Consider the following 18,187-nt stretch of genomic DNA (forward strand, 5'->3'; position numbering starts at 1 on the left):
AGTTGCGTGTAAATCACGTCTGCTTCACTTTGATTAGCCAGAAGGGATCCGGTTTTGAACAGTTTGCACCGACAGGGATTGACTCATCCGCCCGGAAGTCTCTTTGACCGATCGCCGCGTGGGGTCACGCAGGAAAACAGGTCTATTATTCTAAGGTCCATTAACCCTGAATAAAGGAGGGGACTTCTTTAGAGTCTTGCTTATCCTTCTGTATGGATGATCCCTGTTGGGTGAGGGTGAGAACAGGGGGGGCTTAAAGTGGGGGTGTCGTGTGCATTGATTAGGGTGAAAAAAGGTGGCGACCAGCCTGGCAAACCCTCGGGGCACAAGGAGCTCAGGGATTTTCCTCCCTACCCCGTAGAGACCGTGGATGGGGAGGCGTCACGTGAATCCTCCTCTCCTCCCCCCGCGGTGGAAAGCAGATGGCGGCGGATTAGCATCTGAATGTGTGCATGTAGATCCACGGGGGGGGTCTCCCTGTTCCTCCTGCTGCCCAACAGGGGACAGGTGAGCTGGGGAAAAGGAAGCTCGGGGAGGGACAAAATCAATAATTGGCGACCAACGGAGCGCAGACAAAAGAGCTGGCAGAAAGCTGGTGGCCTTTTTAAAAGCGGTGATTTTACAGTTGCAAACGGCTAATCACCGACTCAAAATATTCTTTCAATACAGATTTCTGTCCATTTTTTTTTTTTTATCAGCACTGAAAATAGTTGCATGCAAAATTAGAAACCTAATACATAAGAGCAACATGCCTGCACAGACTGTTAGTAGGAGACAGAAATCAGGCCTGGGCAGAGATAACATCAGGACACATACGTTTCCGTCTGTATTGTTTGGACTACACAGTCAGAAGAAAAGATGCTGGTATCAACAATGAGCTGGAGCCCAGACTTCAGTTTAAAAAAAAAAAAAAAAAAAAAAAATGTGAGGCAGTAACGATTCAGAGGTGAAACACAGCAGACAGGTTTTGTTGTTCCTAAGAGACCGAGACGCTGAGCGGATTTGACTGTACCATCCATAAAAACCTATACAAATAACACTGAATATAAAAGTTTATAAGGAAACCAGGGGAACAGTTGGCGTATGTTGTAGACGCCAAGATATATGGCATGAATAAAAATAATAAAGAGCATGGGGAATGTAAAAGATTAATTTTCTATGAGAAAGTTTCCCAATAAAAGAAGTACTTTGCATTAATGACTTCAAACACACGCTACAATATTGAGTGAATTATCAGTCACTGTTTTTACTCAGATTTTACAGTAAGCCAATTGAGTGTACTCTATTTTTTTCATTGTTTATACCTCAATATTTACACTTTTTCCGCTTTATAAAATGCTAAATGAAAGCTAGCCAGCTCTGCACGTATCTATGGATAGAAAACTTTGACCTCTGAGCTCAAGTTCTTCAGTTCATCCCCAGTTCATCACCTAGCTATTGTCAGCATTAACAAGAGGGACTTGCCTTCCCCCAGAGGCCATTCACAAGCATCTGTTGACGCCCCAAAGTAAAGCCTTCTCTACCAGGATTTATGCTCTCTGATTTAATGAGGTGACCTGAGGCAGTGAGGTCCCCCACCCCCCCCTGCCTCCGCTGAACAGCGCCTTGGGGATACATGGCCCGTCGTACATGTGCGTCAACTCTGTTTTTCCGCCATTGACGCAACATGATGATCGGTCCATTGGATGCTGCAAAAGGAGGAATGAGAAAACAAGGAGAGATTCAACATGATGGTTGGTTCTCTAACCTTCTGCGGTAGGGTCAGATGTAGCGCCCCCCAAAAAGAGGAATCACAGGTGAAAAGGAAAAAAAAGAAAGGAAACAAGATGGAGAACAGAAAAAACGTGTGAACGCCGTTTTCCAGGCCTCTTACTACGGAGCGAGCTGGAGCCACACAGAGGGTCTCCACACACTGCTACTCAAAAGGCTCATTCCTTTGAGGGGACTGGTTTCCATGGCAGGGGTTGCCGTGGTGAAGGGGGCCCTTGGTGGTCCCAACGGGGGCAGTGGGCACAGTCAACACTTGAAAAACAACACAGCCAGTCCAGATAGGGAGACACTTGTGAATGAGAAACCCACTACAGTGCAGTGTGAGGGTGCAGGAAGTGCGTGTGTTTTATATATTTTGCATTCTCAAATAATGTAAAATGATTTAGGAATGAATTGGTTATTCCAACATTTCCAGGGAAAAAACACAACTCTGCAAAGTGTATTTGTGGATTTGCCCTGAAATACTTCCTTCCTCTCTTTTCATCTCCCTCTGTCTTACATATCTAAGAGAGGATGTTAGATGTTAGCGGGTAAGTCCCTCTTCACACAGTTGCAGTGGCGGTCGCAGTAAAAAACCCTTCCTGGAAGCCGGCCAGGAGGTCCACTACACAAACCACGCACTCAGCTGCTGTGTTCCTGCAGTCCAGTTAAAGACAAGACTTACAGGAACGTGATGTTCCATCGCTGTCCATCTGTTTCTACGTTTCACACTGGATCTACAGAGACGTTGTGTGTGAAGGTTCCTATGAATCATTCCATTCAGGAACAGAGATGGACACACTGACACAGTAACAGACATGTTCTGGTTTCATTAAGGAAGCTCCAGGGCTTCAATCCTTGGAGACTTATTTCCATGACGAAAAAAAACTCCTCAATGAATCAAGTGAAAAACACACAGTTGAGATGCATTGGAGAAGAGAAATGTTCATAAAAGCATAAGTAAACCCGAGTGTGTACGTTCTAACAATAAATAGGATTTCTAACAATGAGGCTCTTTGATTCCTCCGGCACACTGCGGCCGATGTTTCAGCCAACAACCGCGGCCAGTCCGCTGTTTGCAAAAAAAAAAAAAAAAAGATGGGGAGAACACAATCTAGCTGTTTAGCTTGAACATCTGGAAACCATAAAGGCTCGGCGCTACACAGCTTAGCCGCTACGCCTGGCTAAGTGGAGGTCCCTGTACCCGTTCAGGAAGACGCTGGGGCTCATTAATGGTTTCTTCCCCGGGTCCCGAAAAAAAAACCCACACCGGCCTCCGATGTAACTGCTGTGTGTTCTGCTGCTTCTAGTACATCATTTAGGCTGCCATTACATTTTTACTATTGACGGATGGATCTTTAACAGCCTAAAAACCTGCCAAAAACACATTGTTTGTTGTCCATCACTCAAAAATATAAAATCCTGCCAAGTCGTGGTGCGATATCAACATTAAAACAGATTCGGGGCCCAGCTACATATAGAAAACAGACACAGCCATAATATTATCGGCCCAGTTGCCTGCATTCTCGTGTGCCAATTAGGGGTGTGAAACCGTTAACATTAAGTTAAAGCTGCACTATACCATGTCGTAACTCCGCCGAGACAGAGACGCATTGAACTTCTCTGCAGCAGCTCCGTGTGAACGTCCAGCACACACTTCTTTTTTCTTTTTCTTTTTCCTTGGGAATGTGCTTTTGGGGCACTTGTGCACACAAACTGATCTAAATAAAGAAAAGCTTTCCAGAGGAGGAGGATAAGTTTGAGGCACATGGATCAACATGGCCTGGATTTCGCTGTACTCGAGCCAAGTCCACCTGTACAAAGCGTGGTAGGCGGCGTTCTGTGTTCTCCGTCTCTCAGAAATACACTCACATCCCGGTCTCCTGCAGCCTCTCATGGACAAACCCGCCATTATCTCGCTGACCTCGCGGATTAGCTAACGCTGGTTTGCGACACAGCGTCAAAGAGAATATTACAGATGCCAATACGTGAGGGGAGTTTGCTCAGAATGCCCTGAATGAGTGTCCTCTCTGTGGAGGGTTCATCGGCCCGTGAGGAATGAAATGTGACGCCCGCTGTCAGGGTTCGTTTGGGAGACTGGGTGCTAGTCAGCCGATGTAGATGGAGAGAGCTACAAGGGGCGGATGAATGGTTGGAGACCGGGGAGGATCTGAGCGCCAGATAAACAGTGTTTATCCGACTCAATAAACCTCGACACCTGCAGCCTCCACGATTAACTTCCAAGAAGGTTTATCAAGGCCGCACAGGTCTGCTTTTTAAACAGCTGTTTCAACAACATCTGGACAGCAGATTGTATGTGCTGTGCTGTGCTGTGCTCTTTTTTTTCTCCGAGATTTTTGCCCAACAGCTTTCTCTGCTGGCGAGTACATGTCCGTCTGTCCTCTGTGGTTACAGAATAGTAGTTTGCCCAAAAAGTCCCGTTAAGAGACAGATTTATTTACAAAGAGCAAGTGAAGTGGCGAACTGAATTCATTCTTGGAAAATGGGTGATGTTGGTGTATAAATGATGGCAACACAACACCTCAAACTGTCCGTTTTTTTGTTCCAAATTCTCAAAAAGCCAGCCAGCCTGAGTGTACCTGTGGGTCTGATCCACATGCAGGTCTGACGTATGTGAATTAGATAAATTCCCTCTCACGGTCAAGACTTAATCGTGTGCTAAAGCATGAGTCCTCCATCACCTGTGACCCGAACTACAACCGCACTAACCTACTTCACACGCTGAACCAGAACTCATGAGAACACGTCACCACTACAAACACAGACGCATTAAACTTGAGCCGGACCCTCAATCCCACAAACAAATCCAGAATCTGATCCTCACTCCAAACATTGTTACCGATACAGTTCCTCCCCAGGAGAACGACGGACGCAGCGACCAATACGACGCGTCTTCATTTCAGTGGAGCGCAGAGCGGTTCTGTGGTTTTCAGGATTTTTGACGGCGCACCTAACCAGAATTGACGTTGGGAAATATACTTAATGTTTCCCGCGTGGTGCAGGGAGGCGGATAGGGTTTCCTCGTGGTTGGAAAAGCAAGAAGTGGGCTAAATGTATGGCTCACACACACACACACACACACACACACATAATTCACATGAGCACAGAAGGAGCACGGAAATACATTCGAGATTTAAAATAAGTCGTGTTTTCGTAGCTTATGTGGGTAAACGCACAGACACAACCTGTTGTTTCGTGGGTGATTAAGGTCATTTCAATTACTCCATCTGTGATTAGACTCAGCACAATCTGGCCTGATGGAGGTTCGTCCCTGAACGGGGGTGTGTGTGTGTGTGTGTGTGTGTGTGAAACCTGACACACACACCACACACACCTCGACTGTAACACGCTCCGTCAACCTCCATTTGGGCCCCGAGCCAAGAAACACATAACCTACGTTTATATGCCACACTGGAATATGACATATGTATAGCTTTTTTACCCATTAATTGCATCGTATGAGAGGTTAATGGACACCCACAAAACCACCGAGGTTTGCCTTAAATCAATGATCAATAAAAAAAAAAGGACAGGAAAGGGAATGTTTATACACCTCCTAACTCTTACAGGAAACGCTTTGGGAGAACGTTGGCACTTTAGGAGAAAAAAGTGAATGTATTATTCACTCGTGCCAGTAAAACAAACTGTACATTTATTGCACGTTGTTATTAAACAAGCAAACAGGGTCTATTACGCTTCAATTGTACAGCGTGTCAGGTTACTACGACCTCAAACCAATAAGAGATCTGACTGAGCTGCAAAGATACCCGTTCTCAAGAGGAATCTGAATCTTGAATCTCCTTTACTTTGAGTCCAAAAACCGACCGCATCGTGAACCAAGAGCGTTGGTGTTCATAGTCCTACATCATCAGCGCGTGAGGGGGTTTTCATTAAATATCCTCCGTATACCTGGGGTCTTATGGGACAGCAATAGGAATGTGCAAGAACGAAAAACCGTAGAGAGTGCAGTCTCATGCGAGCGTTAATTCCTTTTCATAAAAAAAAAAAGGAATGTTTTCACATCCAGACACACGGGGGGAAGTCTGTGGCCCCTGCTTCTCCTCAGCATGTTGGAAGCTGAGGGGACTCTGAAAGGAGGCGGAGGGGGGGTTGGAACAGATCCATAGCTTTAAATGGGAGGTCTGGACATTTCTAGATCATGATCTTTGGGCTGAATATGATGTTAAAAGACATTACAACCCATCAGGGTGCGTTAACGGCCTGCACACAGGAGGGAACCAGGGGTTTGGTTTCTGTCATTACAGAATTACTGGTAATAAATGTGACTTAATTATACTATAAATAAACACGAATGATGATTACAATGCGTGTGTTTTGAATATGCATCCAATGCAATCCAATGCTGCCCCTTTCCGCTGGTGCAAGCTGGCAATGACTGCAAGGGGGCAACTGGCTGTGGCAGACGAGATGCAGGGCTACTCCCATATCTCCACCAGCCAAAGACATGACATTACAATTTAAAAAAAAAAAATTTAAATTTAAAAAAAAAAATCAACACATCTATATGTTGAATCCTCTGCTTTTCATCACAGGTTGGTTGGTCACAGCTCTCCTGTATGCTGCAGTGAGTAGCTTGAGGGTGGGGGTGTGGTGGTGGTGGTGGTGGTGGGGGGGGGGCAGAGCCTGTTTCAGCACCATACAGGCGTGGACCAGAACAAAAGGCGCAGACTGCTGCTGCTGCTGCTGCAGCGGTGAGAGGCGCACCGGGACAAGCGACACAAATAATGAAAAAAAATAATAATAATCCCATTTCTTCACATGCATGCATTACATCTAAACGTCCCTAAAACATATTCAATGGAAAGCGACGTTAAGTTAACAAACTCACATTGCATACATTTTGCATCCCTACATCCCCCATACATAACTGTACATCCGACCATGACACACACACACACAACAGCTGAGGATTAGTGGAATGCCAACATAAATAACCAATAAGACCTTATTCTAAACTTTTACTGCTGCATTAAAAAAAAACAAAAATAAAAAAAACACAATCTATAATATTCTGAGTTATTAATAAAAGCCTGATCTGATGGGTAAATGATGATCCCCGGCTCTTACCTGTATGTTCGGGCTGCTGAGCGGCACTAATACCCCTGTGAGTGAGGAGAGCCGGAGTGACAATGAGGAGCTACTGGGGCCCTCTGGTCCCTCCCATCGCAGCAAATTAAGCTACCGTAAATGCAGCAGTGGAGGCGCAACGGGATTATGTGGCCGCAACATGCATGACAGGCAATCCCTCATTGATGTCTTTTTTTTATTTTTTTTCTCATTTTTTATAAAACACATGTGCAACATCTTTGGAGTGTAAATATGCAACACATGCACGCACCACAGAGTTGGTCACAGATACACATTGACATGGAGCCAGGTGCAAAAAAAAAAAAAAAAAAAAAAAGGGAGTGAAATGTTGAGTCATTGTTTTAAAAAAAGGCTTTCTGGGCAGCTTTACCGAGAGGAGGGAGACTGGAGCTGTCCGCAGTGGAAATGAGTGCAGAGCTGGAGCAACACGGGGTGTGGCTGTTGCTGAGGAAACATGGAGAAGGAAAAAAAAAAAAGGGGAGAGGAGGAGGAGGAGGAGGAGGAGGAGGGGGGATAATGTGGATGTGATGCTGAGGGGGAGAGAGGGAAGGATGCAGAGGGGAGAGGAAGAGGAGGGGAGGAAGGATGCAGCAGTGAGCAGTAGCTACACTTCTGCCCCCCCTCACAGGAATACTGTCTGCCTCCCAAACTGGATGGGGGGGGGGGGGCATCAGAGTCAGACTGGCCTGAAAATCCACAAGGATGCAAATACATGGTGATATAAAGTATATATATATATATAAAAAAAAAAAAAAGATATTTATTCAAAGATATTGGTATTTTATGCTGTACAGTTGAATCTATAAAACAAAGAGAGATGCTCTGAGTCACATTCAACAGTCTGCAGTCGTGTCTGTGCCAGCTTTGTCTGTGCATTTGCTGCCACCTACTGGTGGAAATAAGACAATGCACAGAGTTTTAATATAATTCAATGAACCTTTTATTTACAATATTTCATCCCTGAATCCCCTCATCGCATGCCCTCAGCTCAATTCACACCATTCTCTAAAGATTATAGAATGATAAGAGCTCATTTGTGAAGAACAGCTACTGGATTTATTGATCAGGAGGATCATTTCATTGTTGGCATTTACATCTAAAATTCAAATCTACTCTGTAACAACATATTGCACACACAAGCAACTCATAACAATTACAAAAATACCTTTTCCTTGGAAACTATTATTATTATCAATCCAATATATCCACACACAGCTAAGAAACATAAGCAATGGTCATTAGTTTACCAAAGCTGTTAAATGTAACTCCTGTTTGAATGTTAATGGAGGCTTTGTTGTGAAATGATCGAGCCATTAGTCCAATTTTTTTAATTTTTTTTGTTAACGTCTAAATCATTCATTTGAACTTTTCATTTGTTGGAGGGAGGTCATTTGTTATTTCTTCTTATAAAAGTCATATAGTGTTGGTATGACTTCTCACAACGGTTCATCACACTTTAACAGCGATTGAGGTAAAATAAAATAAAAAAAAGTGCTGTTTGATTTAACGTTTAACCATTTAACCATTGTGCAGACAAAGTGTCAACTAAGCAAAAAAAGCATCTGTGCAAACCACCCCTTCCTTTTCCCCAGTGCTCATCCGCCGCGAAAAACATCCAAGTTCCTCACTTGCGGCTGACGATGGTGCGGGCGATGAGCTCCTTCATGATCTCATTGGTGCCTCCGTAGATGGTCTGAACACGGGCGTCCACAAACGCCCTGGAGAGACAGACAGCGGGGTGAGCAACGTGAGGATGGACTGGAATACAAACAATGTGGTCCTCCCAACCTTCCCTGTCGCCAAGGTTACGTGACACTTACTTGGCGATGGGGTATTCCCACATGTAGCCCCAGCCTCCGTGGAGCTGCAGGCACTGAGTGGCCACCTTGTTCTGAAGGTCAGAAGCCCTGGAGAGAAGACAAAGAGACATCAGGAAATGGCAGCAACATGGCCTTTTCTTATTTTTTATTTTATTAAAAGCTGGTTAATAAAAATAAAAAAACCACACACTCTCACCAGAACTTGGCCATGGAAGCCGTGGCCGCATCGAGGCGTTTCTCAGCGTGGAGCTGGAGGCAGTTATCTACGAAGACTCGGCCCACACAGATCTCCGTCTTCAGCTCTGCCAGCTTGTGTTGCACAGTCTGAGGAGTCAAAATGAAATTTATTTTTAGAAAGAAATAATCTGATTCTAAAGTCAGCACATGTTGTTTTAAAGTGTTATGAAATGGAATACAGTAGCTGAGTAATACATTAAATTAAAACATAAGCAAGAAGACATGAAATTTTCATGTAATACAGACCTGAAGATGAGAGATGGTCTTGCCGAAAGCCTTCCTCTGCATCACATAGTTCCTGGTTTCCTCAAACATGAACTCACAAGCAGCTATGGCCATGCCAGCGATCAGCAGACGCTCCTTCGCCGCAAAATGATGAGACGGTTTACGATCAACCGAACCGAACCGAAAAACAATGAATAGGCAACCCCGGAGGACGGAGTACATTGTGAAATCTTAAAAAACGTGAAGATTCTCAGGCAAGTTCTGGTGTTATGAGGAAAATCTCCTTTTTTCTATTATTTCCAAGCGACGTTATGGACGTTTATTCGCATTGAACATCCAAAATAATGATATCTTAAGAAACGTTTAGGATCACACAGGATCTAAAACTGGACCCAGTTTGATAACCTTTTACTAAAACATATTAGAATGCAAAACAGCTCTTAAGTAACCGAGTTCAACGTTTTCCCCGTGTTCTTTTCACCTGAGGCAGCTCGTTCATCAGGTAGTAGAAGCCCTTGTTGGGTTCCCCCAGGAGGGCGTTGGCCGGGAGCCGAACGTCCTCAAAAAACAGCTCAGCCGTGTCCTAGAACATAGTGAGTGGACAGAATCAGCTTTTTGCATTGAGGGTAGAAGGAATGATGGAAGCACCCTCTCCCAAAACCACTGAGCTCCGGTACCTGGGCCTTCACACCGATCTTCTCCAACTTGCGTCCCTTCTGAAAGCCCTTCATGCCGTCCTCCACCAGGAACAGGCTGATGCCGTGTGCGGCCGACTTCGCCTCGCGGTCCGTCACGGCCACGACCACCACCAGGTCGGCCATCCAGCCGTTAGAGATGAAGACCTAGAGAGGCGAGAGACAGAACGGAGCTCAAAGTGATGCTGAGATGCAACGAAATTGTCTTTTTTGACCCGTTACCTTGTTGCCGTTGAGGATCCAGTCGCTGCCATCTCGCTTAGCGTACGTCCTCACACCTTGAAGATCACTGAAAAGATAAAAAAAAAAGATGCAGGGTCAAAGCTGCTTTGCAATGCTGACGTTACATCTTCCCCTTGACTCCTGACCTGCCGGCTCCTGGCTCTGTCATGGCAATGGCGCTGATGCATTTCCCAGCGGTCATATCTGGGATGAAGCGTTGAATCTGTTCCTTGCTACCGTAGTTGGAGATGTAGGGCATGATGATGTCGGAGTGCAGGCTGAAGCCCGGGCCGGAGCAGTTGGAGTACATTCTGCAGGAGAGAAACAAAGTCAAAAAAAGAAAAAAAAAAAGCTAGTGTTGGACTTCAGATATGAACAATTTTTTATTTTATTTTAACTCACTGCTCCTCCCATGTGACGGCCGCAGACAACAGGTCTGCTCCTACACCACCGAGCTCCGCCGGTGTCATGACTCCCAGAATGCCTTGCTCTCCAGCCTTCTCCCACACCTCCCTGCTCACCTGACCTGCCTTCTCCCACCTGGAATCGGAAAAAAAAAAAAGGGACTGTAGTGAGGTTTGGAAAGACATTTTGCATCACTTTGTGTTTTGTCTGATTAACTTTGCAACAAGAGATGCTGACAGTGCATCTCTTGAGCTCTGGGCCCGTGCCACGCCTCTACCTACTCCTTGTGGTACGGGATCACTTCCTCTCGATAGAAACGCCGCACGCTTTGCCTGAAGATGTCGTGGTCCTCGTTGAAGATGCGGCGGGTCCCGATGTCCATCAGGGTCATGGCGCTGGAGGTCTCAGGACGGGTCGAGGGGACAGGCTGCCCAAGCCCCTGGGCCTGACTGTGTAGCCTGGGAAGAATTAGAGGAATTCAACCAATCACACTCCTCATGAGAGACAGGAAGTCGCTGATTTGGCAAACTCGAGGAAAAATTCAATTCACTTTGGTAAAGCAGCAGGGGATTATGGGAAGATGCTACAATAAGAATGAGGGTAAGGCTGAAACTGAGGGTCATGAAAAACCAAAACATGATGAAAAGAAATATAGAATTAAATCATATATAGTTTGTTTACAAATGATAATGATGCACATTGACATGGTGTCTTGATTTGTCCAACCAACCAGTCAAAACCCTGAAGATATGCAGGTTATTAGCAGCAAATCCTCGCAGCTGGAACCTTAAAAACGTTTTGCATTTAAAATTGTATTTATGAAAATAATTGAAACGATTAATTGATTATTAAAAGAGAGTAAACTGATTATTTTTTTTCTGTTGATCCCCCTTAATTGACTAATCAATTAACCGTGACAGCTCTACATGAAAATTGTTTATTTGATGTGATTGTACAAGAATAATAACCACATGTGGGAAAAAAAAAAAAAATCTACAAAATAAAATAACATGTTATAACGTTGAATAAAACTACAAAATGTGCTTTTACTTTCTTATGCAGTTTTACAAAAAAAAACACTTAATTTCCACCCATTGATATGCATGTTCAAATGAAAGCTGCAGCTCTCTGAAGGCTTTGCATGAGCAGTGTGTCAAAGGTTGTTGTGACTCATTCCTACAGATTAAGCACAGGAGACTCGATTACACATTGACATTGTATTTTCCAAGAGCACAGTTACCTGCAAAGTCTGAATTTAACTCATTAAAGTACACTTGATTGTCTGTTTCAGCCATTATTGAAAAAATACGTGCACCTAAAAAGTTACATATTGGTGTTAAATACTTCACCTGGCTGCAGCAGAGAACGCCTGTCCTCGTCCGGAGACATTTCTGAGCCCTAAAAGAAACATTTTGCGCAATTTTGTAGCAAACAAGATCACACGGGGAGAAGCGAAAGTTCAAGGAAACGTAACAAAGATCGTCTGAGTGAGAACGTTCTGGAGAGGAGGATCACTCTGTCGCCATTCACTGGCTCCGGACTACAAAAATACGTTTTTAACTGTCAACGTATGCTCTGTGTAGATAAATAAACGTGTGTTTAGTTCGGTGTGTGGATACTAACTAGCATTTGTGCGTGACGTGGTGAAATAAACTTAAAATGTGATTTTGAAGCAAGATTTCGCCAGTCTGGGAGAAGGTTTCGTCCATGGAAACAGCAGCAGAGTAACACCTCTTTGTTTTCTTCTCCACTAAACCTCTGACGTTTATAAATCTGAATAACATTGTTGCAGAAATAAATATAAAACACTTGTAGTGTTACAGTTATTATTATCGTTTATGCGCTGCCACGTTTTTGACAGAAAATAAAACATGTGCACAGTGAGTGCCGTTCATCTCATATCCATATTAAACAAATGTTTAACTCAAGTTTTCTTGCTGCTGTTTCCATTCTTTAGGATGCAAATTCAAAAACATGTTTATTATGTGTTTGTGTTGTGTTACAAATGGGCTACAACTGAATTACGTTATGTAAACACTTTGTTATCATGTTATGTAAACACTTTGTTATCATTTTTTGTTGTATAGTATGTGTATATCAACATGTGTATTTATTGTCTTTGTTATCAGTATGTGTATTTATTGTCTGTGTCTTGTATAGTATGTAACTGCTAGTGTAGTTGTATAGGTATGTGTATTTATTGTCTGTGTAGTTGTATAGTATGTGTATTTATTGTCTGTGTAGTTGTATAGTATGTGTATTTATTGTCTGTGTAGTTGTATAGTATGTGTAGTTGTATAGTATGTGTATTTATTGTCTGTGTATGTGTAGTTGTATAGTATGTGTATTTATTGTCTGTGTATGTGTAGTTGTATAGTATGTGTATTTATTGTCTGTGTAGTTGTATAGTATGTGTATTTATTGTCTGTGTAGTTGTATAGTATGTGTATTTATTGTCTGTGTAGTTGTATATCATGATACAATAATAATAATAATAATAATAAGACATTATAAATGAAAATAAATATGCATACATTTTTAGGTGCAGAAATAGAAGTATTTTATCCAGCTAAAATAATCGTTTTAATATTAGGATTCTTGTTATTTTTTGCCATATGCAGCAGTTTAAAAGAGTCGAAAACGAAATAGAATAAAAAAAAATGTAAAGATAATATTAAAAAAGGAAACTGCCAAATTCCTCATAAGTCCACAAGGGGGCAGACTCTCTTACGGTTGCTCCTGTATTTACTCCACAAGACCACAGGTAAGTTATAGTTACACTGTTGGGGAAAAGTACACATACCAATATCAAAAGCTTATGGAGGATGCTAAAAATACATAGCAGTAAGTGACACCAAACCTGCAGAGTTGGTTGGCAGTTTTATACTTGAACATATGTCCCTAAATAATTTGATAAATCTCTACACACCGAGGAGAAGCTCTTTAAAAATGTCGCTTATACCAAGAAACAAACTGCACAAAGTTAAGTTTATTCTTTTAATTATATGTTTTTATAATTGTATTCATGTAATTTATCATTTTAAATGCTTGTTGTGATGGAACTATCCAAATGCACATCAGATTAATATGAAGTTAATTATAAGAGCATTTGCAGAGGCAGCCCTATTGCCGTGTTAGATGTCAAAGGTCAAATTCTGTTGTCCTATGTGTCAAGAAGATTTGACTGATAGATAGCTAATAGTCTAAGGTTTATTATGATATATGACTTTATAAAAATAAGAAATGATAGCAAATAGAAATCTACCACTGCTGCAATGTTATCATGCATATGAAAAAGACTATTTTAAAAGAAAACCCCCTTGCTCATGGACTATGATAGCCTATACTAAAAGCATATCTACAACTGCATGTTGGCAATAAAAGATCAGGAATCAACCCAAGTGGGATGTACGTTGGAAAAGTTTATTCTGAAACGGAGTGACAATAAATACAACTTTTCAGGGAAGTGGGAGACGTTTTGGCGGCCTGTCCACGACCATTCTCCAGCACCTTTGGCATTGCTGGGCCAGTGGTGGAGTGACTGTATGAGGTGGTCGGTGGGAAGGTAGGGATCTACCCTCACTTAATGAGCGGTCATCCCTTCTCCCCCGTTCCTCACCCCATGCGGCGAGTGGAGACGCGCCCCTGGGTGGAGTAGAGGCCAAGTGATGGTGGTTTACGATGGCGAAGGTGGTGACCCCCGAGAGGGAGGAGGGTTTGAGACGAAAATGGTAAAGAAAAACAAAAATAAACAACAAGATGGGTTTGCTTCAACATCCCTTGTACATAGTCCTTGTCTTTCCTTGGTTGGTCTTTGATGTAGTGTAGATGTCCTGAACACCGTGCGGCTGTCTGTAGGTGAGTACAGCTCCTACTGCCGGCCTCTTACACAGACAGGATGTGCTTGACGAAAGCTGGAGAGAGACAAACACATGTTTTTAAATCTCTAGCATTATATATATTGAAAGAAAGAAAGAAAAAAAACAAGACGAGGGCATGCTGGGAAATCAAAACTCACCCTCATAGTGCACACTGCCGTTCTCGTCCTCCTGGCCGGTCATGAGGGCTTCAATCTCGTTCTCGGTCATCTTCTCTCCTGTAGGGTTGCGCACAAGGATCCACGTCAGGGACACAATCTCCATTTCACACACGTGCTCGCCCATACAGCGCAGACTCTTATTCGGGCACTTCTATATTTGGGTCGAACTGGAGACTCACCCAGGGTGGACAGCACGATGCGCAGCTCAGCGCCCATGACTGTGCCGTTGCCCTCCTTGTCGAAGACGCGGAGACCCTCAATGTAGTCGTCAACGGTGCCCTTTGGCTGGGCGTCGACCTCCTTCAGCATGGGGAGGAAAGCCTCGAAGTTGATCCTCTTGTTGGCCATGTCTGTTGAGAAAATGTCACAATCATCTGTGTGATCACACCGCTTCCTGTCACATTTTTGGGGGTCATAAAAAGCCATTTTGAGCTTGTTCACTAGCTTGAAAACTTTCTTTCTTGCTCTACTATTACGCTATGTTTTAGCATTTTTTTTTTCTTCATTTACTTTAAATACACACTGGTCACTTTAATAGCATACTTGTCGTGTTGTAAATTTTCTTTTTCTTTTTAAAAAGGGTCTTTTACTATTGCACTACGTTTATTGCCACGCACCGATCACCACCAAGCCAAATTCCAAGAACGTGTAACGTACTTGGCAATAAAATTGTTTTTGGATTCTGATTCTGATTCAACTCGTCCTTTTCTTTTCTCACCATCAGCGTTGGGGCTGCCCAGGATCTTTGTGACGTCCTTGTTGGTGGGGTTCTGGCCCAGAGCGCGCATGATGTCGGCCACCTGGTTGAAGGCCACCTGGCTGTCACCGACTCTGTCGAAGAGGCCGAAAGCCTCCTTGAAGTCTGGAGAGCGAGGGGGAGAACGTTGAGTCACACAAGTAAAAACACATGATGTCCTCAGAGACAGCACTCATAAATACATAAATACCATATACTACATAAATATATGGTGAAACATTTTTTCAAGGCCATTTGGTCATGATGAAGAATCATTTTAATGTTCCCGTTAAAGCTTTACATCTGATCCATCGCCTTTGGATTGTCTATTCTTAAATTGAATGCCTTCTTATCGGGCTATGGCAGCTATGCAGGGCCACACTGTGTTGGAGGATCAGACGCTATACGAGGCCGCATACTTCCGTCATTGTTCCCAGATAATTGTAGGCGACAGCTGAAGAGGATAGCAAGGTTGGCTATTTGTATGAATGCTGCCGGGGAGCCAAGTCAAAGTGACCTTTTTTTGGCAGATTAATGCTCCGAACAGCAGCAGCAGGAACAGCTGTACCTGCCTCCCCCTAGACCCCCACCCAACCCCCCCCACCCCCTTCTGGCCCCTTCTCCATTCCTGCCTCCTCTTGCATTTGGGAGGCATTTGGGGGAGCAAACTGATACACCCTGACAGAGGAACCCAGGTCCTTATAGGGGCATGGCGAGTTAAACACGAGAACGCTGACTGCGTCGTAAATCGAACCCTCGTCTCTTGCATGTTTTTACGCTGTAGTATAAATGTACCAGAATGTGCAGAGGCAGCACTTTCACCTGCCTAGTTTTTTTACCTGTATCACTACTTGATGGTGTTTAACATACTAGAAGCTGTTCCCCTTCCACCAAACACAGAGTGATGTTTGTGGACACATATTCATCTTTCAGCGTTGGGGATCACAGTTTGGATTCGTAGTGTAACAGGAAACCCTGCCGAGCCTGCGTCTTAAACCTTGACGTGGGGATTAGCGCCTCTGCTGTGTTAAGGCCACAAGACAAGGCTAGGTCGGCTTGGAATAGACATATCTCAAATTCTCCTCGACAACTGGACGTGTCCGATGAGTAACATACGGCAGTAACAGACGGCAGTAACTACGGTGGTCTGAAATATGGGACTTTCTTTATCATAACTTTCTCCTTTTAGGAGTTAATTTAGAGGTTTGACTGAGAAACTCCTACTTGGAGTTTGTACTGAATGCCTGAAAGATAATTTGGGGGACATAATCCCCTTAAAAGTAAAATAACACTAAGCAAGGAAGGGAAATTCTGACAGTTTTCTAAGCATGCCAAAGTTATTTTTTTCAGGGAGTTAAGATGAATCTCCTCGTTTCTTCACTTACCCTCAATCTGGTCCGCTGAGAACTCGGCCTGTCACGTGGAAATACACAAAAAACGCACAAACAAAAAGGTACATTTACGAATACATACACAAAGACAACACAGAGAGATGAATAAAAACTTATGAGTTTATGAGTTCAGAACACGCACAGTCAAAATCAAGTTCATGTCAGATTTCCTAACGATTCTAAATGTAAGAATTTATTGCTGTTAACTGTCCAAAATGGCACCAAATACATTTGATGGATGCTTCCTTGCATTTAGGTATAAGCTTAATAGAAATGTGGATGTTTTTCAAGGCGTTAGTCCTGGGCCAAAACTAATAAATCTCAACCTTGAACTGAGATCATAATTTATATTTGGCAGCCGTCCTAATTTCTCCTCCCTATCAGGATTTCAGTGATGCCAATCAAGTCCAAATTTTGATCTGATTTTTTGTTGAGTTTGGTATCCAAACCCATGCCACAAACAGTTGTTCCCTAGTAGAAAAATAAAAAAAAGTAACTCCAATCGGCACCGCCCCCACCCACAAGGTCCGAAACACAATTATGTACACACCATTTTGCAGAGAAGGAGCTGGAGGAGCGGAAAGAAAAGAAGAGGTGAAGCCGAAGTCCTAAGACAGAGTGGTCCTGAGCCATGGTCATAGCCCCTCTTATTTAACCCGGGCACGTGATGTCACATATGCTAATGAGGCAGATCAGATGACACGCTGGAACATCTTTAACTTTCTTAGGGCAAACGGAAAGGAGAGCTGTGGGAGTACGCCTTTAGAAGGGGACAGGGGTATTTTTAGAAGGCCAAATAACCGTGGCAAGCATCCACGTCTTGTGTCTCTGGGTTGTTTTTTTAAATCTATTTATTTCTTAGAAGAAATGAACTTTTATTTGCTTGGATTTGTTTTCTTTTTTTTTTTTTTGGGAGGAGCACACAGTTGTGGACCGTGTCAGTGAAAATGCAGGAAAGTCAATTACCCAGTGGCCCACTTCAGAGGGGCTCCGTTTACAAGGTGGTATTTTTAAACAAGTCAGTGTGTTCCTCCTCTTATGGTTAAATAACAGAGGGGCGAAAAACGTTTGAAAAGCTGATTCCGTTCAGGCAACCTTGAGTGACATTTAACTTAAGACCTGCACTTCATTTACTTTCATTACACTACTGCATGAGCCTTATGGACATTACATTCCCTTAAAAACTCTGATATAAGAGGATCAATGCATCAGATTACCTGTAACATAGTATAACAGTTATAAAGACATCTCAAGTTAATGCATTCTGTCACTATGATGCATTGGAGTGAAATTGAGGCTATGAAAGGATGATAATAGGTTGAGTTAGCCAGAAGTAAAGACTTGATTGCACCGTCTATGCAGTTTAAATGATCCGAACACAGAGTGGAGATTCATCTTAGCCAGAGCTCCCCACGGCGCTGATGGCAACATTAAAAGGAATGTATAAATGCAGAAGATGCATAAGACACTAGAATATGCTATAAGAAAAACATCATAGGGTAAAAATGAAAAGGATTTCATCTTGATAACAGTCCAAT

General features: G+C 43.2%; 3 protein-coding genes across 3 annotated transcripts in view; all 3 read right to left on the bottom strand.

Moving 5' to 3' along the window:
• LOC129111562 (microtubule-associated protein 2-like) overlaps positions 1–6,905 on the bottom strand; it is a 50,000-nt gene extending 43,095 nt beyond the window's left edge. Inside the window, exon 1 of the mRNA XM_054623554.1 lies at positions 6,859–6,905. The gene's annotated coding sequence lies outside the window, so the exon portion shown is untranslated. The remainder of the gene's footprint in view (positions 1–6,858) is intronic.
• Positions 6,906–7,795: 890 nt separating this feature from the next.
• Positions 7,796–11,956, bottom strand: acadl (acyl-CoA dehydrogenase long chain). Its single transcript, XM_054623555.1, has 11 exons — positions 11,833–11,956; positions 10,765–10,941; positions 10,481–10,618; positions 10,225–10,389; positions 10,079–10,145; positions 9,839–10,003; positions 9,643–9,744; positions 9,183–9,296; positions 8,896–9,023; positions 8,700–8,786; positions 7,796–8,597 (listed from the first exon to the last, which is right to left on the bottom strand). The coding sequence occupies exons 1-11, from the start codon at positions 11,892–11,894 to the stop codon at positions 8,504–8,506; spliced, it is 1,299 nt and encodes a 432-aa protein (XP_054479530.1). The 5' UTR covers positions 11,895–11,956; the 3' UTR covers positions 7,796–8,503.
• A 1,930-nt stretch (positions 11,957–13,886) lies between these two features.
• On the bottom strand, positions 13,887–17,282 carry LOC129111565 (myosin light chain 3, skeletal muscle isoform-like). Its single transcript, XM_054623556.1, is given in 7 exon segments — positions 13,887–14,397; positions 14,502–14,579; positions 14,702–14,872; positions 15,241–15,384; positions 16,644–16,671; positions 17,200–17,244; positions 17,247–17,282. Coding segments are annotated over 7 exon segments (531 nt in total). The 3' UTR covers positions 13,887–14,368.
• Between the last annotated feature and the right edge of the window lie 905 nt (positions 17,283–18,187).

This window comes from Anoplopoma fimbria, chromosome 22, assembly GCF_027596085.1.
Source record: "Anoplopoma fimbria isolate UVic2021 breed Golden Eagle Sablefish chromosome 22, Afim_UVic_2022, whole genome shotgun sequence".
NCBI classification, from domain to species: Eukaryota; Metazoa; Chordata; class Actinopteri; order Perciformes; family Anoplopomatidae; genus Anoplopoma; species Anoplopoma fimbria.